The sequence below is a fragment of the Sceloporus undulatus genome, chromosome 1, assembly GCF_019175285.1.
Source record: "Sceloporus undulatus isolate JIND9_A2432 ecotype Alabama chromosome 1, SceUnd_v1.1, whole genome shotgun sequence".
In the NCBI taxonomy this organism is placed as follows: Eukaryota; Metazoa; Chordata; class Lepidosauria; order Squamata; family Phrynosomatidae; genus Sceloporus; species Sceloporus undulatus.
The window spans coordinates 262,602,600-262,628,853 of NC_056522.1; the positions used below are offsets into that span (position 1 = coordinate 262,602,600).

General features: G+C 41.3%; 1 protein-coding gene and 1 long non-coding RNA gene across 5 annotated transcripts in view; one reads left to right on the forward strand and one right to left on the reverse strand.

Annotated features, from left to right (window-relative positions):
* Positions 1-9,011: 9,011 nt before the first annotated feature.
* LOC121919679 lies at positions 9,012-20,203 on the reverse strand. Of its 2 annotated transcripts, XR_006101554.1 has the most exons (4): positions 18,955-19,199; positions 16,591-16,660; positions 10,272-10,388; positions 9,012-9,255 (listed from the first exon to the last, which is right to left on the reverse strand). It is a non-coding gene; the product is annotated as an uncharacterized LOC121919679 (long non-coding RNA). The 2 variants fall into 2 exon arrangements; XR_006101555.1 differs by lacking the exons at positions 16,591-16,660; positions 18,955-19,199 and adding an exon at positions 20,074-20,203.
* The window catches only part of CHKA (choline kinase alpha), a 31,053-nt gene continuing 24,345 nt past the window's right edge, over positions 19,547-26,254 (forward strand). Inside the window, exon 1 of one of the 3 annotated variants that reach the window (XM_042446504.1) lies at positions 19,547-20,147. In XM_042446504.1, coding sequence (XP_042302438.1) covers positions 19,792-20,147 — 356 coding nt within the window. In that variant the 5' untranslated portion in view covers positions 19,547-19,791. The remainder of the gene's footprint in view (positions 20,148-26,254) is intronic. The other 2 variants (XM_042446497.1, XM_042446489.1) reach the window with 2 other exon arrangements.

Consider the following 26,254-nt stretch of genomic DNA (forward strand, 5'->3'; position numbering starts at 1 on the left):
AAAAAACTGACCCAGTTTAGGGTTCCTTAGGTAATGCACGTCCTGTGTTTTAACATGTGTCTCCTGCAGACAGACAAAATCACATTTTAAGCCTGACAGATATTGAAAAATTCTAGCTCGCTTAATATTTCTATTGATACCTTTCACATTCCACGATAAGATCTTAATCTTCGGTTCCATGGTTCAGAGGAACCAGTGAGAGATCAGAAGCATGCAAGTCCACTGAGGGGTTGTTGAATATGCAATCCGCCGACATGAGTTTATTTCTATCATAAATATCCATTGCTGCCTCTTCATCCTGAAGTGCCAGAATTTCTCCTTCCTCTAAGTTTATGTCTGAGATTGGACGCTCTTCCACCTCCATTTCCTCCCGATTGTCCAATGTACGAGTAGTTCTACTGTGCAACGAGTCTTTCTGTGTACTTTCAGCTCGAGGCTTCCTTCTTGGAAATCTTAGGTTATATTCCCCCACTGTCTTAGGGTCTTTGGCCACAGACACGGATTCGGCGGGTTCTGTTTTGTCATCCTTCTTTGGGTTTCTAAATAAAGCTTGCATAATAAGTTTAGCCTCCGATATCGATCTTATCTCGTGTCTCTTTTTCTTATACCAAAATGCTAGACCCTCAGGAAGAAGCCAACGGTATTGCACATTCACTCGCCTCAGCTGGGATGTTAGGAAAAAGTAGTCTTTACGTTTTCGAAGAATTTTCGATGGGACATCCTTATAGACCATCAAGGTTTGGTCATCAATAATTAATGATTCTTCATTGCATTTTTTCAACAGAAGATCTCGAGAAATTTTTCTCAAAAAAACAATCACAATGTCTCTAGGTACCTTTTTTTGTTTAGCTATAATTGAGTTCAATCTGAAAATACGGTCAATACCAAAGGAAAAGAGCGTTACATCACATTGTAAAAATTCGGCAATTTTTGGAACCAAAGAGACCATCAAGTTTTCATTTTCACGTTCCTTTAAGCCTCTTATTTTAATCGACTTTTCCCTTGCCTTAAATTCCCATCTTAGATTGTCCTCTAATTGGGTCCTTTGAATTCCGCTAATTTCATTGATTCTTTCCTCCTGTGAGTTAAATTTTTGTTCTACCAAATCTAGTTTGGACTGAATCTTGGCTAGTTCCGAAGATGTCTTATCCATCGCCTCCCTCATGATCTTAAAATCATCTCGCATTTCCATTCGGATTTCCGATTTAAAAGATGTTACCTCCGTTGACAAATTAGATACCTTATTGCCCAAGTCTATAATCATTTTTTTCAGTTCGTCCATAGCTGTCGTGTTATGTAAAGTGCTTTCTCCCACAGGCTGTGACTGTTCCAAAGATGGGCGTCTAATAGGGAATAATGCTGGAGGTTTAGCTGTTTGCAGCTTCTTCTTTACATCCATCTGAATCAAGTTAGTACAAAAGACAGGCTGCAGTAATTTAGAGAGAACTTTAAGGAGGACCAGCCACTGTTAAATGCCACAAAGTAACTCACAGAAAAAGGAAAGAAACAATAGAAGCTGCTTTCACTGCTTAAACAGCACTGTCAGAATCAGTGCCTCCAGCTGGTTAATTATTCAAGTCTTTAGTAGAGCCATCAAGCCACATCAGCTGTATCCTTTTAAAGCCCCAGTGATTGCAAATTCCGACTTCAAAGTCCAAATATATAGGCTCTTATTATAATCCAACGAAAAGACAAAGCAATGCAGATAGAGTTTTTCTGGGTTGGTTAATCTTCTAACTAGTAAAATATTTTATTTCTTTAAAGGAAACCGCCACCACAGGTTTTATATTTTGTAGCAAATTTTTAGAGCAACGCTTTCAAGTTTAGAACCTCACTACAGGATTCAAAAACAAAGTATGAGAAAGCTACACTAGTAAATATACTTAGCATGTCTCATTTCTCCTCAGTCCAAGTATCGATAGCTAAACCTCAAGCTTTGTATCCGCAGTGCAGCGGACAACAAGGATTGAAAGGGGAAAATTGCTGGCGGTTCTTCGCGTTACCAGGAACGCAGCAAAGATGCGGCCGCGGAGGCTCTTCTGACACCAGGCTTTTGGGAGAGAGGCTTGCTGTTGAATAGCCCTTCAGTCCCTTCTAAGCCACAAGGTGTCTTCATAGAGCTCCGTCCGACTTTCCCTTGCCGGGGAAAGATTTAGTCGACCAGTAGGCGACCCCAACACCGCATCTTGCAGAACGCTGCCTCGAGAACAACCTCAAGGCACGTCCGTTCGTCCCGCCTCGCAACCGGAAGCTCCCATCCTTTCTTTTATTCTTTATACACGCTCTTTTTTTCTCTTCACTCCCTCTTTGAGTTTTCTGTGCAGCCATATTGGCTTTTTCAAATGTTTTCCATTTTTCTTCATCCATGGAATTTTTTTTTGTAATACTTGTAAATACATTGGACACTCATCCCTCCACATTTGCTAGGGTTAGGTGCACAGGACCCCTGTGAATAAGGGGAAACCGCAAATAACAAAAACACTGTTTTTAGCTGAGAGAACACCTCTCTAGGAATCTCTAGGTCCTCCAGCACAACTCTGTGGTCGACATCTGCCAGACATCAACCATAGAATTGCGCTGGAGGAGCTGCAAATGCCTAGTGGAGTGCTCTAGGAATTTCTAGGTCCTTCAGTGCAGCCTTTGGTTAAAGTTGACCATAGAGTTGTGCTGGAGGACCTAGATATTCCTAGACAGAACATATTAATAAAATCCATGAATAATCAAATCCGAAAAAGTCAAAGCTGCAAATGTGGAGGGATGAGTGTATCTAATTGGCTTAATTGTTTCCATATCTCTCACAAGGAAATAATGTGTATGCAGTCAAGGTAAGCGCAATGGCCTGCCTTGCTCTAAGAGGTTTGGCTAGAGGGGATATTTGGGGCTGCACAGCCTCTATGGGACTTCCTGTAACTCCTGGGATGGTTTTCCAAAAATCAGAAATGTGAGCAAGCAGGGTGCTTTGTAAAAAAAAGTTTAGTGTTAGACTAGTGTTCCTATGAAAGATGTCGACGTGTCCTGTGTCTTTCCTTATGTACACTTTCTAGGGCAATTTTATCCCAAACTGCCGTGACCACCTTAAGCATTTTGAAATTCAGTGACCTCCACATTTAGCAACTTGTTTTCAGGATAAACACACTCCCCATCGAAGATGTTACCTAATGTTTATCTTCAGTTGGTTTGGTTTTTTTCCCCCTGTCTGTTATTAGAAACAAATGAAATGGACCAGTTAATACAGAAGCTGTTCCAAATATTTACCTGTAATAATTCTTATGACTGTAGTTGCACAACAAGCTTAGTCCTCAGAAAACTAAACAAATATAAATAGTTGTGAGTCAAAATTCTTGCATCCACCCTTTTATTACACAAGCTATACAAGCATGCTTGTCAGTACAGTAATAGTACAAAATCTCTTCCTCTAGCAAATAATACAATCATTTACTCCTACCATTGTATAGATTGCCATACTATTACATAATGAGAAGTGTGGGAAACAGTTCTGCCAGTATTAAATATCTCCTAATACTTGTGCCAGGAATGTGTGATGTGGTTTGCACCTATTAAATCTACAGAGAGATCTGTTGTATGGATTGGAGTAGCATTTTGACCCAAAGGACTGGATTAAGCACTTGGCACACAAGAAGAATTTCAGCTCAAAGGCTCTCTTACCCAGCACCATAGCTTTGCTGAGACTCTACATTTCTACACCTTGCTAGAAGCAAATTTAAAATGGCAGTTCCACATGAAACAATGAGATGCAGTGCAAGATTTATGCACAAGATAGGAACACTACAGCTTGGAGTCTTGATTTCTGAGAGTTCTCCATATACAGAATGTCACATTGAGATGATTATTATGGTCCTATATTTATATATGAGACTGGTACAGAGAAACCTCTTAATGTTCTTGACCTGTTCTAATCTGGTTTTGATGAAACTGGCAGCAATTTAATATTGATTCTTTCTGGAACGTGAGTGAAGTCAACTCCAGAAAAATGTGGAGAGAAAGCAACTAGGCAGCTTCTACAACAGTTCAGAAAACAGTTCCCACACATTCTCTTGATTTTTCACTCTAGCCTTCCTCTCTGAGTTTATTACTGACTGCCTTTAACATGATCACCCAGTTATCTGTTGTGTGCAGAGGATATGCAACCTATGATTGTCAAACCACAGGCTGACTGACCACTTCTGCCCCAAGCAATGCAGAGATGTTATGGAAGAGTAAAAATGTAAGAAAAATCCCATTTGCATCAGACCAAAGTCCTATCTAGCCCAGAAATCTACTTCTCAAAATGGCTAACAAAATGCCTATGGGAAGCCCACAAATAAATTTTGGGAGCAGTAGCCCTCTGCTATTTCCCTTGGAGGCCCAGATGGTCTCTTCTAGGCACCATATTAAAATATAGGTTTTTGTTGAAGCCTTCAGGGCCTAATCTATTAACACACACACACACAAATTTATACATGGTTTTTATTTAGCCTTTTCGAATGTTTTAACTTGGTGATTTAATATGTTTATAACTTATTTAAATTATTTTATTGTTTTATTTAGAATGGTTTATTTTGTTTTAATTGCATGCTGACCTGAGATCTCATGAGAGAAGTCGGGATAGAAATATGTAAATAAATGAATGAATAAATAAATAAAATGCACTAGTAGGCAAGAAATTTACATCTCTTAAAGCCAGGGTAGACAACCTCAGGCCCTCCGGATGTTACAAACTGTGCAGGTTGGGTTTGTGGGTGTTGCAGTCCCACAACTTCTGGAAAGCCACAAGTTTCCTACTCTTGTCCTACTGTTAGTTCCTTTGGTATAAGCATTTGCATCCATGACTGCTTGCTGGCCCTCACCAGTCCCGGGATCCTATCTAAATAGTTGTTTGCTGTCCCTTTGTCAATCAACATTCCTGCAGGAAGAATGCACCATAAAAATGATTTGCTTTGTCTTTTTGCCTTAAAGAACTGCTTGTTGCATTCAAAAATAGGAGCAGTGCACCTTGGCACATATAAGGATTCTGTGATTTCCGTAAGTTGGCAAGAATAACTTGGTAACTACCATGTATTTAGAAAGTGTTCTTTTTTTGTGTGCAGTTTTATTATTATCCTGAAAGCTTGAATAAATATCTTGAATTAGAAGCCTGGTCTGAGACCCAATGTGACATAGTAGTCTGAGTGTTGGACTGTGACTCTGAAGACCATGGTTTGATTCACAGTTCAGCCATGCAAAGCTACTGGGTCAACGTAGGCAAGTCTCACACTCTCAGCCTGAGGGGAAGGCAATGGCAAACCTCCTTTGAAAAAAATTTGCCAAAAAAATAGCCCATGATAAGGTAGCTGTAAGTCAGAAATGACTTGAAAGCACACAACAATCAAAAACAAAACTGATTTACACAATCAGTCTTATAATCAGTGTGCTATGTGCTTACATCTACAGCTGCTTGGCTACTTATAAGAATCTTGAATGGGAGGATTGTCCTTCAACTCCAAAACAAACAACAATTAAGAAAACCGCTACCGCAGGTCAACATTTATGTACGCTCAAAACTATGGTAAATTAGTACAGGTAGCAGCAGTTGTTGATTAAGAAGCAAATATTTTTCAGCCTATTGTACATCAGAAGGGTAAAACATTCCCCTCCCTCCAGTTTCTAAATGCATCTGCCCTGGTCACAGAGGGATTAGAAGAGCAGACAGGCACACCTTCGGCCATGTCTGGACCTAGCTATTACTGTTGCTGAGAGGGACTCTCCCTACAGCTATCAGTTTGAATATCACAAAGGCTCTTTTTCTTGCAATTCTTAGTTGAGCAACCAGTGGGTATCAAGATGAAGACAGCTATATGTCCATTTGGGGCCCATGACATCACAGAAAGGCAAGCGAAAGGATCAGTTGCTGGACTGGACAGCATCTTAGGAAAGAAGACATTTTAGACAAAGAAGACTGGCACTAGACACGTAGCAGCTGGGAGGAGACAAGAAGCAGCAGCAGCAGAAGATACAGCTGTCCTCAACTGGCAACTAGTACCAGCTATTCTAGCAGGTTGCTTGAACCATTTGCATCTAGACATTGCATTATGATCCTGAATTTAATTCCCTCCCCCATACGCATACATCATTCCCATTTATCTTGTGTGTCATATTATAATTTTGGTCTGTAAGCCTGAGGGCAAGGACTGTCATGCTATTTATCTTGTAAACCACTCTAGGAACATTTCTGGCTAAAGAGCTGGGCACAAATGTTTTAAATAGATAAACAATAAATAATGAGGAAGGTCAGGGTGTAAGTCCCCTCATCAGAGACTCACACCACTGTGCTGGACTTTTTATAAATGGATGTTTTTCTTATTAGTGTGGCATTTTAAATTATTTTGATTGGTCTTCTTATATAATTCAGTCTAATATAATTAATATAATTTGTATTTAATATGTATAAGTGATTATGTTTTTATCAGAATCTTATTACTTATGTTGGGAGCTGCCTTGCATCCCAACCCTGGCAGAAAAATGGGATATAGTGATTAATTTTAATTAGTTTTATTAAATTATTAACTAATTATAATAAAATGGTTACTTCCAATTTAAATTCAGTTGCAACTGAAATTGTTCTGGTGTGGTTCCAGTTCAGATAAATAAAGTTTTGATAAGCTGGTTAGCAAATAGAACTACTAGGCTCCATTTCAGTTTCTTTAGAAAACTTTATGTATAAGAGTCATTAAAGTCATAGCAGAGTTGAGCAATCTAGCAACTATCAAACGATACAGGTAAATGGTAAGAATGAGTACTATGAATCATGTAGGAAATATAAAAAATAAGTATTTCAATAAATTCAGTATGTTTAATTTATCTGCATGATTTAATTCTATTCTCAGAGACATATAAATAGACGACAGAGAAACCCAAGCAGTTTTAAAGAAAAAGAATTAATGATAAGAATGTGAGTTAACTTATTTTCTTTCCTTCCTCTGACACCTTGTTGAACTTTACACTGAACTACAGTGATTTTTGTCTTAAAACAAACCCAGCCCAACCAAAAAGGGTGGAGCACTGAAGCCTAAACAAAGTCAAAATATATAAATCTTCCCAGATTAGTTTTATTTTATGTGTTCATTCCAATCACCTCAGGTTTTGTTCCAGGTTTGGTTTGACCCCCAGAGAAAGGGAACATATTTCCTTATATTATTCACCTTATTAGCTTTAATCCTCTTGTCAGGTCCTGCTTTGGGAATCAACTTTATTCAAAGTAAGTATTGCTGTGCCAAGAAGCAGGGCAAAAGAATTTCAAGGGTGGATTGAGTAAGGTTGTGTTTTTGCCCAAGCAATTATAAGGGGAGATATACTCTATTCTTTTTGCTTGGACCTCTGGTCCACCATGCAGGTTGTTGTTGTGCCTTCAAGTCATTTCCAACTTTTGGCAACCTTAAGACAACCCTATCATGGGATTTTCTTGGCAACATTTGTTCAAAGAGAGGTTTGCCTTTGCCTTCCTTTGAAGCTGAATGATTGTAACTTACCCAAAGTCATCTAGTGGGTTTCCATGGCTGAGCAGGTGTTCAAATCCTGTTTTCCAGAGTGGTAGTCCAAAGTTCAAACCACTACACCATACTGGTTCAAACCACTACACCATACTAAGTTCAAACCACTACACCATACTGGCTGTCCATGCAACACAAAGGGCTAAATCCAATGATCATCCCAGTTAGAATAGATGTTTGAAACCTCAAATGATGAGTACCAAGTCTCATTCATTTCACTGACATTAGTTAAGACTATCACTGGAATTGGTCCCAAAGTGGAAACAGTCTCATGTAAGAGCCATTGGTCTCATCTAGAGAGGGATATCATTTTAAGCAATGTATGTTGCACCATATAACATTGCTTCTTAACACTTGGTGTCACTTTCCTCTCCAAATGATCTCCTGACCTATTAAAATACCTCAACAAAAGGCAACACATTTTGCATGGGTTTATTTGGGGGCATTTTTTTATGGCCTCTCAACCCACCAGGGCCTCAAGGTGATGTATGTGTCATACACTAAATATACAAATAAAAACATTCAAAAACAAACTTAAAGTTCCTCAAAAATAGTTTAAAATCACAATTAGAACCAGCTAGAGCAAATACTCCTACTATTAAGAATGAAAATCCAAGCAAGATAGCACAGTCTTAGCTACCCTCCAGACGGTGTGATATTAGAAGTGGGAGTGTCTTTTTTTTTTCTTTCATGTTTTTCTGCTTTACCTTCCTCATATCTGGCTTCTGTTTCCCCCCATATTGCTTCTTTACTTTTTTATTTTTTAAAAAAAAAAACCTCTCCATAAATACAGTAATTAATCTAAAAAGGAGGCACCACTGCGTTTTTTTCCTTCAGAGTAAATTGCTATCCAAACCCCACCACACTCTTCATTTTCAGTAGTATAGGGTGGCAAACCCAGTACTAGTTCAGTTCAGATCAGTTGATTGCTCAGCAAGTGCAGCCAGCCCAATAGCTGACACGGGGATTCACGGCCACTTGACAGCACCATCTTGCCTACTTGACCTTGTCAAAATAGTGACCGAGGGAGATTAGACAGCAACTGGTGGGAGGGGAAGGAAGGCTGTGGCTCTTGGAGTTCCCCCTGCTGTAGCCATCAGAGCACAGGGGGTGCAAAACAAAAAAATGGAGACGTCTTATCTTGCTACTTCTTGTTACTGCTCTTGTGTGCCTTCAAGTCATTTCTGACATATGGCAATCCTAAGGCAAATCTATCATGGAGTTTTCTTGGCAGAATGTGTTCAGAGGAGGTCTCCAGGAAAACTAATGTTGCATTTACAGTTAGTTGTCCAGAGAGCTAAAAAAATACAAACACTGTAATAATAATAATAATAATAATAATAATAATAATAATAATAATAATGATGATGATGATGATGATGATGATGATGTTTATTTATATTTCCCGCCTCTTCCACAGATCGAGGTGGGATTACATCATTAAAATGATGCGTAGTACAAAATACAATCAATAAAACACTAATACTGAATTCACCAACATTCCTATTAGTTCTCTAAAATAGCAATTCAACAATTAGCCAATAATCATAGTCAAGAGTGGGGCGATTGTCATAACCTGGAGTCCGGTGGATAAGCCCGCTGGAAGACAGCCGTCTTGAGTGTCTTCTTAAATGCCTCTAAGGTAGTGATAAGATGGATCTCTTACAACAGGCCATTCCATAATTTTGGTACCGCAGCAGTGAATGCCCTATGGGAGGTTGACATTAACCTGAGTAAGGAGACACGGGTGAGAAAGAATGTTTTAGAAATGTAAAGCAGAAATCCATCTGGAAATAAGGGCAAAATGGAGAAGGGGCAAAGGGATTGGAACTGCATACTCTGAACATTATAACCCACATCATGAGCAAAAATGCCCACCAATTAATCTAAATGTTTTACTTTTATGAACCACACTGGTTGGTCAACTTCAGAAACTACCTATTTTTTTAAGTCACTGTTTTGGAGGGAGCAAAAAACAATAGGAAAACAAGGGGAATAAGCACTTTTCCTCAAAAATCCTGTGATTAACCCAATGTCATTTGGATCTTAGGGCCTTTTCACACTTCACCATTATAGAACTTTGATTCCACTTTAACTGCCATGGTTCCACCCTGTGGTATCCTAGAATTAGTGTTTCAGGGAATTCTCAGCCAGAGAGCTCTAGTGTCTTCCCCAAACTACAGAACCCAGGATTCTGTAGGATTTATCAAAGGCAGTTAAAATGGTATCAAAGTACTGTAATGAACAGGTTCACAGAAAAAAAGCAGTAGAAAACAGAGCACAGACGCCCCCCCCCCCCCCCCCCCCCCCCCCAGGAGAGAGACATTAGGTTCATCTGGCTAAGTCCACCATGTCAGTGCAATATTGTGAACTGTAGTGTAGCTAATCAAATTATGTGAGATGTTTCAATGGTGCAGAAATTCTGAACAGTAAAGAGAGTGTTCTCCTGTCATTTGAGGATGAGTTATGGTAGGGCAACTCTATGGCATGTGACATTAAGAGCTGAGATTGAAAAAGGGATCATGCCCACTCAGGAATTCAGGGAATCATGTAATCTTTCAAATTAACTTTTCCAAGCTCTGATTATGAGGTTCTGTACAGACTAATTAAGATTAATAGAGCTTCTATTGGGGCTAAACTGAAGACCCTTCTTACAATTGAAGGGATGCAGTGTATCAGCACAAAAACATGCATAGCAAGTACCAGTATCACAAAGCAATTTAAGTTTCGTTAAGCCCGGCTTACCTATTGAGAAGATGAAGCAAACTAAGAGTTGTCCACTTGCAATTGCCAAGGAATAAAATGCCTGCTGAGTCTGACATTTCTCTTTCTCGTGTTGTGTTCAAGGTTCAGGAATTCTGGCTTTGGCAGAGAATAAAGAAAAAGCATTGTGAAGAAGTCATATCAAATCAACCAGACATTTTACTTACAAAACATAATGCCCCATTAACTTTTGGCTAGGATCTGGAGACCTGCAATGTTCAATTCACAAAGTGTCTCTATAAAATATATTACATCTTTTACAGTTTTGAAAACTCCCCTCCCCAAATTGTTTCAATTTATCACTGTAGCACAGATCCAACAAAAAGTATTTCCAGATGGGCAATTGTGTTAGTCTATTGCAGTAAAAAGAGTACAGAGTCTTGTGACATACTACAAAGCTAACACATATATTATAGCATAAGCATATAACTCCATTTTATCAGATGCATTCAGTCTTATCCTGATCCACGGTATATGTTGTAGGTTTAAAATCCTATTAGCATACATTTGTTGAAGTACATCAATATTATCTCTGTCTCCACTTGTTCCTCTTTTCAGGTGAGAAACATAGTTAGAAATGTGGGACATTCTTGCATTTTCTAAAGTTGTTGTTCTTGTGTGTCAAGTTGCACCTGATTTATGGCCAACCTATCAGTGGGGTTTGTTGGCAAGATTTATTCAGAGATGGTTTGCCATTGCCTTTCTCTAAGGCTGAGCATCTGACTTGTCCAGGGTCATCCGGTTGGTTTCCATGGCTAAGCAGGGATTTGAACCCTGGTCTCCCAGTCCTACGAGATTATCACACAGCAGTAAGAAATGGGAGAAAATTGATATGCTCTCGCCATGTTTGCACAGTTGCAGGAAGATTTTCACATGATGTCGTGCACCTACCATACTTGTCCTGTTGTTGAAGCATTGTGCTAGTGCAACTCCTCATTAACGACAAAAAAATGTTAATGGCTTGCCAAAAGTGCTTCATTAGTGCTATCGCAGGATAGCAATCACATTTCAATAGCACCATTGAAAATCCGTCATTAAACCTTCCAGAAATAAATTTAATTCCCCAGTCCCCCAGTGTGCCATTCGCAGAATCACTTCCTGTGTCCCACTTGTGAGTAACAGGAGAGTTCCTTAGCGGCAAGATATTACCCCTTTTTTTCTCTCTGATCACAACCCCTTCTTACGACATCCGGAATGTAAAAGCGCTGTTTTAATGTTTGTGGATCATTAATGCTCCATTATTGTGACACCATGTGAAAGTGTTGCAATTTCGCCATTGTATCATTCCTACTAAATAACATTAGAATAGCGCTATTAAAGCGTTAATAGCCTTCGTGTGATAATCTCTCTAGTCCAACACTCAATTCCCTCCAAACCTCCCTTCCCAACAGCAATGTCCTCAGGCTAAAATTACATGGAACTGATCTTGGTGCCAGGATCTACATCTACAGTGGTGCCTCGGGTTACGAAATTAATTCGTTCCGCGGCCGCTTTCGTAACCCGAAAAGCCTTCGTAAGCCGAATTGCCATAGGCGCTAATGGGGAAAAGCCGCGTTTCGTGCGAAAAAGCTGAAAAAAGCACCAAAAAATTTCTTCGTATCCCGAAAAAACATTCGTAACCCGGAACAATGATTTCCTATGGGATTTTTTCGTATCCCGAAAATTTCGTAACCTGGGTATTTCGTATCCCGAGGTACCACTGTACTTTCTTCCCAGAAATGTCCAGTGACTTTATGATGGCTGGCATTTCCTCACTGCCACTAATTACTTGTGAAGTGGATGAAACGCCAGCCATTCAGATATTGTACCCCACAACTTATTTCTGTGCATGTACAACACATAGATATTTTGGTTTGATACTTGAATTGTCATGGCTTCCATCCTATGGGATCCTGGGGTTTGTAGCTTGAGGAGGGGTAACAGTCTGCTAAAGAGGTCTAATCCATTCTCCCAAAGTCTAGCACTAAAATATATAGGGCAGAGCCATGGCAGTTAAAGTGGTATCAAACTCCATTACCTGTTTAGTGTAGACAGAGACAGTATCTTATGAGACTGATGTGAGTGGAAGCACCATATCATCATGCCATCTAATTTTGAGCACAGAATGACCAACTAAACATGATGGACATGTGTATGTGTGAGAAAGAAAGAGAGATAGAAAAAACATTAGGGTGCTGCAACAGGCAACAGAGTCAAGCTTGGGGAGGAGAGTAGAGAAGGGAAATTGAGCAGGAGCATAAAATCAAAACCAGATGAAAAATGAAAGTTAGAGAAAAGCCAAACTAGTCAAGATGTCATGGGGAACCAAGAGCAGAACTTCCTCCGTGTGTGTGTGTGTGTTTACAGGGACTATTAGAAGGCACTGAGTTTTCAAAGTATCAGCAAAGAACATACTTCTAGCATAAGACAGGAAATCCACAAGGGTAACAGGAACATACCTGCTTTCATGTAAAGTAAGTCACTTCTTACATAATCAAAGGTAGGGACAGCCTGGCTCCTAGAAACACAACTCTCTGGGATTGGTGCCATCAGAGCCTTTTATCTCATGATTCTGCTATGCCAGGAACAGGTAGCCCTTTGCCCCTGTGCTATTATCAAAAAATCAACACTACAGAGAGTAGCCATACTGTACTTTTGGCAGAGAAGGACATCATTCAATAAGATTCTTTCCTTCCACTGGAAGGAGAGAGTTTGAAAGCCTAACCCATTTGAGAGAATTTGAAAGTCCATACTGGGTTAACTAAATGCAGAGTATGGATTTTTTTTTAATTCCATAAATGATGGGAAGTAGGCTCCTGAGGTGGGGTGAGGGGACTGGGAGAATCCTGCAAGAAATGTGTATATAAATTGTTAGAATCTGGCAACAATCTAAAGCCATACTGGCCAGAGATGCAGTAATAGCAGTATGGTGTGCAGGAGTTTACTTTTTTCTAGGGACCTTTTTGTGTACCTTTAATTAGTCCCAAAGCTTGAGAGCAACATTTTTGCAATTATTGGTTACAATTATAGTTCCAAGGCCTCCCCAATTAGTCACTGTTATTGTTGAACTTTTAAATGCAAGTTTATTTTCCCATTTCTCAAAAATAACTATAATTGATATTTTGGTTCCTTAAAAATATGAATTCTGCAAAGTGCTGGCCTGTGATATAAGATACACATCCCTGCTTACTATGCACTTTGTCATCTAGATACCCTACAGGTGTCAGATCCCATCTGGTCTTGAAAGAGGATCAGCCCTGGTTAGTACATGGATGGAAGACTGGCAACAAATAACAAGTGCTGTAGGCTTTATTTCAGAGGAAAGAAAAGGCTATGCCTCAGTCATCTTGGCCAATGGTCTGGGATTCTGGGAGCCGAAGTCCAAAACACCTTGAAGATCAGAGTTTGGCAATAACTGATGTATTGCATCCTAAGACATGGGTTTATATCTATGAAGGCTCATGCAAAAATTAAAAAAAACACTACAGTAGTTAGTCTTAAAGATGGCAATGGCAAACCACCGCTAAAGAAACTCCCAAGAAAGCCTCATGACCGTAGGGTCACCATAGGTCTGAAACGACTTTGAAGGCACACAACAACAAAGTCTTAAACGTACTGCCACATTTCTTTTTTCTCCTTCCTTCCTTCCTTCCTTCCTTCTCATCATACTGCAAAAGACATGGCTACTTATTGAAAAGGTACAGCTATATCATAAAAGGACAGGTTTTCCCTTGTTAAACTACTATCCCAATGCAGTTTTATATCTTTGTTATTGGGAATAACTAGTTGTTTATAACTAGTTATTTCCAAACTCTAGTTTGTTATAATAAAAACATTGCTGTCTTATAGTTTTCTCTTTCCTTCACTCTTCCTGGTCACTGGCTGAGCAGTTGGACATATATAAACAGGTAGAAGGGACACAGAAGATCAGAGCCAACTGATTTTGTTTTACCATTCTTGCAAGCCATCTTGGATCCCATGTCAGGAGAAAGGTGGGATATAAATTAAATATTAAAAAGACATAAATAAGTATTCACTATTCTGGTTATATCCTGCTTTTCTCCCATGAATTGGATTCAAGGCAGTTTACAATAAAACAGGACAAATATAAAAAGTTAATAAAAGCATAACATATTCAAAATACAATTGAAAAATACGCCATTAAACCCTTTGCTTCAATGCCTTTTCTGCAATAGGCTGGGTAAACTGCCAAAGTCTTGTTTAAATAAAAAGGTATTTGCTTCCTAGGGAAAGGCAAGGGGGGTGGGTGGATGGATGGGTGAGAACCTGTTCTGGCCTCCTAAGCAGGGAGTTCCAGAGCCTGGCCATTGAAAAGCCCTTTAGCAAACAGCTTTGGGAAGTAAAATTTGGTCAGTTCTTTCCCTTTTGTTTAGAATGGCCAGACAAGTCCAATTACTGTACCTCCTTTTCATCCTCTCCCAGTTCAACAGGCTCTTCCTTACTAGCCACAGAGTGCAAATTTTTAAAATATATTTATCCATTTAACAGAGAACCTCATTCTCTCTCTCTCTCTCTCTCTCTCTCTCTCTCTCTATATATATATATATATATATATATTCATTCAAACAATCCACTCAAAAAGAAAGAAATAATTAAAAAACAGAGAGAGGAAGGAAAAAAAGAGGGGCAACACTACATAAAACATAATATAGCTCTGCCTCCCCAATCCTAACCTGAATAAAAAGGACATACAGTCATCCCTCCATATTTGTGGCTTTGATATTTGAGGATTTGATTATTCGCGGATTTCATTAATATGTTCTCTCTAGGACTGTCTAGGTCCTCCAGTGCAACTCTGTGGCCAACTTTAACTAAAAGTTGCACTGAAAGACCATTTGTAGCTACTCCAGTGCCATTCTATGGTCAGTGTATGTTGGACATTGACCACAGAGTTGCCCTGGAGGACCTAGAGATTCCTAGAGAGGTGTCCTCTCAGGTAAAAACAGTGTTTTTGTTATTTGCAGTTTTTCCATATTCACGGGGGTCTTGTTCCCCTAACCCTAGCGAATATGGAGGGACAACTGTATATTATTTTTATATTACAGATCCAATAAAACAATTCTACTGGCATTACTAAAAACCGTAACTACCAATTATAACATTGTTAGTTTTCTTATTGCTCAAAGGTCTATGAACTATTTCCAATCTTTCAAAAAGTCTTCAATTAGATTAAATTTAAGAATCCATGTTACTTTGGCCATTTGGGCTAACTCATCAACCTTAACATCCACTTGTGCATCATTGGTGGTTCAGTCCGTTTCCAAGTTTGTGCAAACAATGTTCTTGCTGCTGTTATCACATAACAAAGAAGCAATCCAGGTCTACTGTCCAGTTCTTTAGCCACAATGATCAGCAGAAACATTTCTCGTAAAATTACAAAAAACTACCTTTAAAATCTTTCAAATTAGCATACAAATCTTAAACCATTAACCATTTGCTTTCTTACAAGTCCACTACATATGAAAAAAAACACCTCATTATCTTCACATTCCCAACATTGGTTCGAAACATTGGACATTTTCAGCAAATTGGGGTCAGATGCCATCTGTAAATCTTTCTATACACATTACTACATGCTGTAGATGTAGTATCTTTGAACCTCATTTTCCCCCAAGCATCCATTTGAACATAATGTTATAATTCAAAGATACAGTCATGTTAGTCTGGAGAATCGGATCTTGTAGCACCTGCGAGACTAACTGAAAGAAGTTGGCAGCATGAGCTTGCCTAGACTTGAGCCTACTTCCTCAAACATGTATCTGAGGAAGTACTGTAGAATCAAGTCTACGAAAGCTCATGCTACCAACTTCTTTCTTTCAGTTTGTCTCAATAATGTTATAATGCCACAGAGAGTAATATTTAAGTGTAGTACCCTAAAGATACAAAATCCCATCTGATCTTGAAAGTTAAGCAGGACTTGGATGGGAGACAGCCAACAAATACCAAGCAGCAGGATACATTTCGGAGGAAGGAACTTGCAAAACCATCTCTGAGTATTTCTTACTTGACAAAACCCTATGAAATTCATGAGGTCACCATAAGTTGACAGGTGACTTTCTCTGAAGATGCCAGCCACAGATGCTGGCGAAACATCAGGAAGAAACTCTTCTAGAACATGGCCACATAGCCTGAAAAAACCCAAAAAAACCTGGCACAGCAGTTTTCATTCTCTCCTGAGCTGAGCTCCAGAAGGAGATAGGAAAGAAGGCTAGCATTAAATGAGGAACAGGATGAGGAGAAATGAGGGGCACTTCAAAAGGAAAAACAAAACTCATCTCTTTGCAGCCCAGTTCATGCCTACCATTCATATCACTGTTCTGATGTTTAATGCAGACATCAGCCAAAGGTTGAAGACACATCCTGCAAATATTCTGCTCAGAAAATAATAAAGAAAAAAGTGATGAAAAATGGTGTGTGTGACTGATTTCACAAAACAGGAAAAAGAAAAGCTGACGTTATTTTCCAAAGCCGGAATAATCTTTAATTTACTATGTAGTTTCACCCCACAAAATAAATTTGGGATTACTCCATTTCATACTTGGACCAACAATCTCTGTGGACAAAGGCATTGATGCAGGCTACTCCTTTTTACCATGAAAGGCTGATGCCTGAACAACACTTTTTAATAAACAAGAGATCTTATCCCCCAAAATAAACTTTAAGCTACTGAAAGCAACATCTTTAGTCTTCTGACAACAAGCAGATCATTACTGAGGCACAAGGTCCTCCTAAAAGAAAGAACTACAGCACAAAGATAACCAGACCTCTTTTGCAAGCACAGCTCACAGATTTTATTCCAGATTGATTTAAAAAAAAAGAAAAAAAAAAGAAAGGGATGGAAGGAAGGAGGGAGAAAGAAAGAAAGAAAGAAAGAAAGAAAGAAAGAAAGGCTGCAGGATTTAAAAGACTACTGCTATGGTCATTTTAAGCCATTTGCTCCATGTAAAAATAATATCTGGAGGGATCCAATGACTGCAAAATGTGACTACCCTCCTTAGGTCAGGGTGACCAAATGTCCTCCCCACAAACGAGGACAAGGTATTGCAAAAGGAAGGGCATTCGAGCAAAATGTTGGACATGACAAAACAAAAGCTACAACCACTCATATAAATGTAAATCCATGCTTCTTAATCATGCTCATAACGGAGGGCATTTTGAAATTCCCCTTGGATAGAAGGTTGAAACAGAGGACAAGGAGGGCATCTGGTCCCCCTGGCTTTGGGACTAAACTTGAGTCCTTTATGAAGAAAGCTATTACTAAGCAACCTGGAAAATGACACACAGGAATCATGACATTGTGACCTCACCACCCTCCCACCAAATTGTCTGCATTTAAGAAAAACAAGAGCGAGATCAAAACTGGAGGTAATTTCATGCTCCTCAGGGTTGAACCAAGAGGGATGAAATCAACAGTAACAAACAAAAGGAGAAGGGAAAGAGATGTTTTCAGTGGCCCATCTCTCCCCACCCATTTCTGGCTTTACTACAAGCAGTGATGTGACAATAAGTTAATGTAATGTATTCCTTCCGCATCTCTTGAGTCAGCAGAAGGACCTTTTTCTTTTTCCCCCCTCAAAGGATTTGGGTCTGTAATTTTCCATACATCTCAACTGGAAGTCTGCAGGAAATGTCTTCTCTCCTGCCTTTTCTAGCAAATAGCAGGCTGCAAACTCTCCTCCCAGGCTTCATATAGAGTCCATCCACAATGCAGAAATATTCCCATTGGACACCACTTTGACTGCCATGGCTCTGGGCTATGGCATTCTGGGATTTGTTACAGGTGCCGCAACAAACCACAAATCCCAGAATTCCATAGCACGGAGCCATGGCAGTCAAAGTGGTGTCAGACAGGAATATTTCTGCACTATGGATGCAGCCCAGGCCTTCCTTTTTGCACCCTCAATAAAGGATGACCAGCTATGTCCTCACCACTGGAAAGGAGGGCAAGGCACTGCAAAATGGAAGACATGACCACACGAAAGCTGAAAACGCTCATAGAAATGTCAACGTGTGCTTGTCATGCTCAAAATGGAGGACATGTTTGCAATTCCTCCAGGCTGAAATGTAGGATGTGTCCTGGAAAAAGAGGACGTCTGGTCACCTGCCTGGCCTGGATGGCTTTAGCTTTCACACAACAGCAATGGCTTTGTCGTTGTTGTGTACCTCCAAGTCATTTTTGACTTTATGAAGAACCTGTCCCAGGCAAGCTGTCTTGGCAGTCGCTTCAGAGGAGGTTTGCGATGGCCATCCTCTGAGGCTGAGAGAGTGTGACTTGCCTAAAGTGGAGTTTTTACGCTCGAGGATTTGAGCCCTGGTTTCCCATAGTCCAACGCTCAAACCACCACCTCAGCAGTCCCTTTACAATGTATTTATTTTTAATGACCCACCTCACCCTGCTACTTGTATTCATTTTGTGTTTTATTCCTCTTTCCCCCTCATGTTCTGAACTTTTGGACGAGGGAACGATATCACCCCCCTCCCGACTGGGACTCCAGGGGAGAAAGAAAAACCAGGCTGCCCAGTCGCCCTCCTTCTCCAGGACCCGTCCTCCATTTCCACGTTATGCCCAGGAGGAATGCCAAAACGTCCTCCATTTTGAGCAAGACTCAAAAACATTTACATTTATGTGTGTGTGTGTGTTTTAATAATAATTTTGTGTAAGGACCTCCGTTGTTGTTTTTTTAATCGAAGGTAGGGTGAGGTCCTTTTGAGGCGCCTCGTCCTCCTTTGCGGTGCTGAGGATGTCGGGCATCAAGGAGGCGGCTAGCTGAGGAAGAGCAAGAAAAGAAAATGGAGGCTGCGGTGGGAACAAGGGAGCGAGGCGTGAGGGGGAAAAGACACATAGACAGCCGCCTTCGAAGGTGTTGTTGCGGGGACACATATGTATACACTGAGTGAGGAGGGCACCATTGGAAGACGGGGCGCAGAGGGCGCGGGGAAGGGGGCGGGGCCCACGGACGCCCCCAACGGATTTTGCGACTGAATGAGGAGGAGACCATTCCAAACGGCCTTTTTGCCTCAGCCAGCATCACTGCCGAGCAACGGGGGGAGGGGAGGGCAATCAGCCAATCGCCTCTCAGCACCGCTTCTTCCCTCTGGACCAATCAGAAAGAAGGAGCGGCCGGCGGCGGCGGCGGCGGCGATCACCTTAGCGGTGCCTGGGCCCTTGCGCAGCCAATCAAGAGAGAAGAAGGGAAGCGGGAGAAGAGGGGATGGCGTGAGGGAGAGAATCCTAGTCCGCTTGAAGCGTGCGCATGCGCAGTCGTAGCAGCGGCGGCGGTGCAGAGTGGAGGGAGAGAAAGGGGAGGGGCGCTGCCCGCGTGCCGAGAGGATATAAGAGCCCCGGAGTCCAGCGCGCGCGCCGCAGACGTTGCTCGGGAGTTCCAAGCGCGTGGGGGCTTTTCTCTTCCCTTCTGCGCCTGCGCACTCCCTCGTTCTCGTGCCACAGCCGTTGCTGCTGCCGTTATTATCGCTGCCGCTCCTTCTTCCTCCTCCGCTCGCTATGAAGACCAAGTTCGTCAACGGCGGCGAGGCCGACCCTTCCCCTCTGGGGCTGCTGTTGGGCTGCGCCCCGGGCCCGGTCTTGCCCGCCCTCCCTCAGTCGCCCTCGCCGCCTTCTCTGCAGCCCCCGCCGCCCGCCGAGGCCGAAGCCAAGGAACCGGTGGTGGCCCTGCGGGGACAGCTGGCCCTGGCCCCGCCTCCTCCCCCGTCGTCGCCGCCGACCCCTCCGCCTTCCCCGCCGGCAGAGGAGCAGCCCGACCCCCGCACCCGCCGCAAGGCCTACCTCTGGTGCAAGGAGTTCCTGCGGGGGGCCTGGAGGGGGGTCAGGGAGGAGCAGCTCCGCATCACCCCCATCAGGTCAGCAGCAGCACCCCTGAGCATGGGCAGAGCGCCGCCGCCGAGGGAAGAGGGGCGGGGCGGGAGAGAGAACCCCGTTTGGTGCCGCTTTAGCTCTTTGTCTGGCTCTTTGCTATGGAATTCTGGGAGTTGGAGTTTGCTGTGGGCCAGAGGACCTTAATAGAACACCTCTCTAGGTCCTCCAGTGCAGCTCTGTGGTCAACACCTGCCAGCCATTGACCATAGCATTGCCAGGAAGGAGCGACAAAGGCCTAGCCGGCTGTTGTCTCTGGGCATCTCCAGGTGCTTTGGACTCCAGCTCCCAGAATCCCAGGCCATTAGCCAAGATGGCTGAGGCTTCTGGGAGCTGATGTCCAAAACACCTGGAAGGCCAGAGTTTGGACATGGCTGCTCTAGGAGGTCCTTCAGTGCGACTTATAGTTAAAGTTGACCATAGAGTTGCACTGGAGGACCTAGATATTCCTAGAGAGGACATCTCAATAAAATCCGTGACTAATCAAAGCTGCAAATGTGGAGGGATGAGCCTATTGGTGCTTTTTCGCTTTTGTTTGGTCAATGTCCTCCAGTCTTCCTTGAACATGCTCCTTTTTGCGGTGCCTTGGGGGTATCTGTGAGGCGGTGGTGATGTCTGGAAGCGTTTGCCAGTCCCCCTTCGTCTTTTGTGTGTGGAAGGCACCTCAGTGGCCGGTTTCATAAAACTCCTCCCTTACATTTCTCAGACATCGTGCCAAACCGTTCTTCACGCCTAACCATCCCTTGATCTTGTAAGTTTCCAGTCCTACTAGAGTTGGTTCCTCCTGTGGAGTGGAGGGCCCTGGGAGAGATGCAGCTGTGGCCATAATGAGATTTAGACATCCCACCAACCGGTAGCACGTGTTGGCAAGCCGTTTCAAAAGGGTAGTTTCACATCCGGACATAAGTCCAAAACACACTGCAGAAATAATCCAGTTTGGGACCACTTTAGCTGCCCTGACTCAGTGCTAGGGAATCCTGGGGTTTGTAGTTTGTCATGGCACCAGAGCTCTCTGACAGAGAAGGCTAAATGTCTCACAAAACTACAGTACCCAGAATCCCCTAGCATTGAACCAGGACAGTTAAAGCAGTCTCAAACTGCATTATTTCTGCAGTGTGTTTTGGACCATAGTTTCCGTAGCACTGGATCAAGTCATTGTCCTCATTCTTCTGTCCCTCACTAATGCTGGAAACCCTGAGGTCCAACTACTTTTTGAACCATTAGAGTCTCTGTGTTTGAAGCATCATTTTTACTTGAAGTGAAAGTAGATTCAGTTGCTACTTTAGACATAGCTTTATACTCATAAAACTGTTTTTGATCTCCAACCTATGAGCAGTTTGGACCAACAGTAGTACCTAATGCCTGCTACCTTTAGCTTCCCACATATGAGAAGAGCACATATGGTACAGTGCACAGTTTGCCACAGAGATGGATCTGTGAGATGATTCCTTTATAAGAAACTGTGTGTCATGTATTAGAGGCTAATTGCAGTGGGTCCTTGGTATCTGCTGGGGTTTGGTCCAAAGACACCCCCCCCCCAATACCCAAATCTGTGATGCTCAAGTCCCATTGTAGAAGTGGCATAGTAAAATGGTGTCCCTTATATAAAATGGGGAGAAAAAGCAAGGTTTGTTTCTTGGAATTTATATATATTTTCAAATCATGGATGGTTGAAACCAAGGGTAAGGAACCTGTGACTACAGAAGTGCCAACTGTATGCTCCTGATTTATTAGTCTAGAATCAAGGGGGTTGATACTTAACATGCTTGCTAAATTGAACTTTTTGGCTATCTGATCAATATTAAACAAGCTTAGGAAATATATAAGTGTAGATAAGGTTTGAGGTGATCCTTTTTTAAATGCTTGGCTCAAAACTAACATAGCTTGGCATGTTGCTTCTGTCTTGAGATTTTTTTGAATGGACTGCTCAGTAATATGAGTCATTTCTTGGCAACAAGTTCCTGTAGTATCAGGTGCCTTGCTCTGACTCATAAGGCCCATAATGAGTAGATAACTGAAGTGCCTGTGGTATTGGTAAATCAGGAGTGGAAAGTTTTGGCTCTCTTCTGAACATCTTGGACTTAAATTGTATATTTTTTCCACAGAATTGTCACTTGAGTGACAATTTAATCCCAGAAGTAAGTTTAACTAGAATGTCAAGGCAATTACAAGTCACTGCATCACCAAGAAGTAATGGCTAAACATTTTTTTTTATTTGGATAGCAACCTAGGGTTTTTTTCTGTTTGAAAACTAGCTAAGATCCAAAACACACTGCAGAAATAATCCAGTTTGACACCAATTTAACTGCCTTGGCTCAGTGCTAGGGAATTCTGGGAACTGTAGTTTTGTGAGACATTTAGCCTACTCTGTCTGAGAGCTCTGGTGCCACAATAAACTACAGTTCCTGGATTCCCTAGCACTGACCCAGGGCAGTTGAAGTGGTCTCAAACTGGATTATTTCTGCAGTGTGTTTTGTACCTAAATTGAGCATTGGGTTTTTCCTCACAATTCATATGGAGACCTAAGTGACTGGATTAGTTATATTTTTAGGGTATTTGGGAGAACTGTGCTATGTAAAACATTATCGTGATGTAAATACCACTGAACATATTTTTCTGTAAGCATGATTTGGATTGCAGCCTTCATATCAGTACTGTATTAACATTTGTTTAAAATAGGTGTGTTCTTTGAAACAGCTCTTTTCTAACTGCTGCTGAATGTTAATTCTCAGTAGCATTGCATCTGTATTTGTGGAGCTGCTGAACTAAATCCAGTTGTTAGTTCGTCCCCATTTTGTATAATGAAACAAATTAATAAGTATTAATAAGTTTATATCTTTCTACCGTGTATGAAATAGGAATGGAACATGACATATTGTTTTGTGATACCAGACTGAAAACAGATGTGCGTCATATATGCAGCTGTAACTTGTAGTGAAGTGATGCCACAAAGAATTGGTCAGTTTGCATACTTTAGTCCAGTTAAATACTGACAGGTGTTCACTATAATATCTTAATGTTATTATGATGCAAGTTACTGAATTCCATCTGCTTATCCTATGTTAGGTGGTATTATGAAATGCTCACCAGCAGTAGATAACTTAAGTCAGGATCAAGAAAGCCAGAGCCCTCCAGAAGTTTTTGACCATAATTTTTACTAAGTCATAACAATTGGCCATATAAATTGTAGTCCTTAATTCTTTGAGCAGTGCTTCTTAATCTATTTGATACTGTATAGGAAACTGACATGTTTATTTTCCCTCTAATATGCCATGGATTGGTATTCTATTTGCCCCCATTGGCTACAGTTGATTCTTTATTTACTGGAAATTTTCCAGGAACTGGCAGCCCATGGTTTGGAGACTGGCACCAATGGAAGGACCATCATTTTGAGTAACACTGGTCTAGAGGACATTTCCTACCTCTGTCTGAAACTATGAATATTGGGCCATTGAAAGAAGAAGCATGTCTAGGTCTTAATTAATTTTATTTGAGTCTCATCATGGAGCAGAAAAAATGCTTAACTTCCTCTGGACGGGTAGTTCAAGATCAGTGGATTTACAGCTGAGGTTCAGCCATGACTAGGGGCAAATTTAGTTTTCTTCCACAATGCTTTACAATTTTGAATGTGTTAGGCATTTCTTTTTTTGCTTCTGCAAGAACAGACTTGTACTTGAAGGCTGGGTAGTATGAGGGGTATGTTTTTCTCCCCACTACTTTCCCTTGAGAGCCAGCATGGTGCAGTGGTTTGAGAGTTGGACTATGATTATGGAGGCTAGGGTTTGAATCCTTCAGCAGTGGAAATCCACTCAGTCACACTCAGCCACAAAGGAAGGCAAAAGTAAACCTTTTCTGAACAAATCTTGCCAAGCAAACCCCATCATAGGTTCACCTTAGTGTTGCCAAGTCTGAAATGGCTTGAAGGCATACATCAACAATAAATTTCCTCTTACAAATTTGACTAAGTTAGGGTAAACTTATATCTTAAACCCTGCAGAGAAAGAAGTTGGTGGAAGATTGGTGATGGAAAGGTGCAGCACATTTGCATTCTGCTTCTCAAAGGTATATAGTCTCCCGCATAAGCTGTCTTTCCTGTATAGAAGGAGATAGCAGGGGTTTCTTACACATGTTTGCATTAAGCATGCAGTTTTAACTTTGGCAAGCTGACATGGTAGATATTCTTGTTGCAGTGTCTTTGTAAACTCGATGCTCTGTCCATGTCCCTCATTTTATCAAACCTTGACTTTTCTGTCTCTGGGGGAAGGAATGCAAAAGGAATAGAAAGAGCTGTCAGTTTTACTGTTACAGTATTTGTTGTAATGACTGGGCCCTCCAGTCATTTGGGGACTTCCCCTGAACCACAAAGGGTTAATCTGGGGGGAGGTACATGCTAATGAGAGCTGACATCACATGCTAATGAGCAGCTACATATACTTTGAGTTGTTTTTAAAGAGGGATGTGTTGTTTCTGTTGTATGAATCACTTGTATAAGATGACACAAATTGCATATTTTTGTATCCTGAGCCATTATTTTTGTCAACAGTACAAGTAACTGGCAAGTCTTTTGTTATTATTGCTTATTCACTTTGCCCAAGTGGAGAAGGAGCAAAAACACTCCAGATGCATGTTCTGTGGACCACAACCCTGTTTGCTATACACAGACCCCCTCTTCCAATTTGACATATACTGAAGTGAGATCAGTAAGAAGTGCAGCTTAGAAAGTTCAATATAGATTGAATTGCATGGGAATAATAAATGAACTTGATTTGTTCTTGCACATGAGAACTGTAGCTGGGATTTCCCCTTTTGGGCCTTACTGGAAACAATGATATCTAAGAGACACTAGTGTGCTGGGGATTTTAAGTCAGTGTGCTTTGTCTGCCTCAAAAAGAAAACCCCACCCAAACCTCCTCCTAACTGCCACAGCTGACCTGTTTGGTGCATAAAGATTGCTGAAACTGAGTGACAGAAGAGATGTACAGTCGGCCCTTCTTATACGTGGATTTTTTTATACATAGATTTAAGCATCCATGGTTTGAAAATGTTCAAAAAAGTATAAATTTCAAATATCAAACCTTGATTTTCTATTTTTTATAAGGGACACCATTTTGCTATGTTGTTATATTTAATGGAACTTGAGCATCCACGGATTTTGTGGTCCATGGGGATCTTAGAACGAAACCCCAGCATATAACAATTGCAGTAGGAGGATGTGTGGTGCCTAGTTTGGTGGGCAGTTTCTTGAGGCACAGTCTTCCATCTCTAGAAATGTGGAGTCTAGAGCAGAACTCTGGCCTGAACAGGGCAGGATCAGCATTTAGATGGCTCTTTGCCAGCCCAGCAACTGGAGGCAGTGCACTTTATGCTCTTTTTAAAATCAGACACAAGAGCAGAATACGAAGAGTGCTGAAAAATTCTTGGCCCAGTTAAGAAAAGAATGAGGCAAAACATACTGCATAAATAAACCAATTTGAGACCACTTTAACTGCTCTGGCTCAATTCTAGGGAATTCTGGGAACTGAAGTTTTGTGAGACATTTAGCTTTCTCTGTCAGAGACCTGATGCCACAACAAGCTACAGTTCCCAGAATCCATAGCACTAAGCCAGGGCACTTCATTATTTTGCAGTGTGTTTTGGCCCAATGACATAGAAGCTTATGTGCTGTTCCACATATGCAGCCTCAAGTTCAGCACACTTGGCACATCATTTCTCAAGTTTTTTTAACCCTTCCAAAAAACACTCTGATATATGACCACTGAAATACTGCTCTGCTGATGTCACCTTTTAATCATCCAAAAATTGCCTGCCTTTTAAACTCTTTTTAAGATTTGGAAACAGGAAATAGATGGAGCACAATCTATGCACTTAAACTCTAAACCCCAAATTCTTCGAAACATCCATCGTGCCATCCCTGTCAGCAGTGCATTGTGCTGCAAAAAGAGGATACCTTTTCACAGCTTTCCTCATTGTTTTTCCTTCAGTGCTTCCTTTAATTGGACATTACATTAGAGTAGTATTCTACATTAACTGAAGATAGTCATCAAAATACTTTCTTGATCCCCAAAATCTTGACCATGACCTTTCCTGATGACCT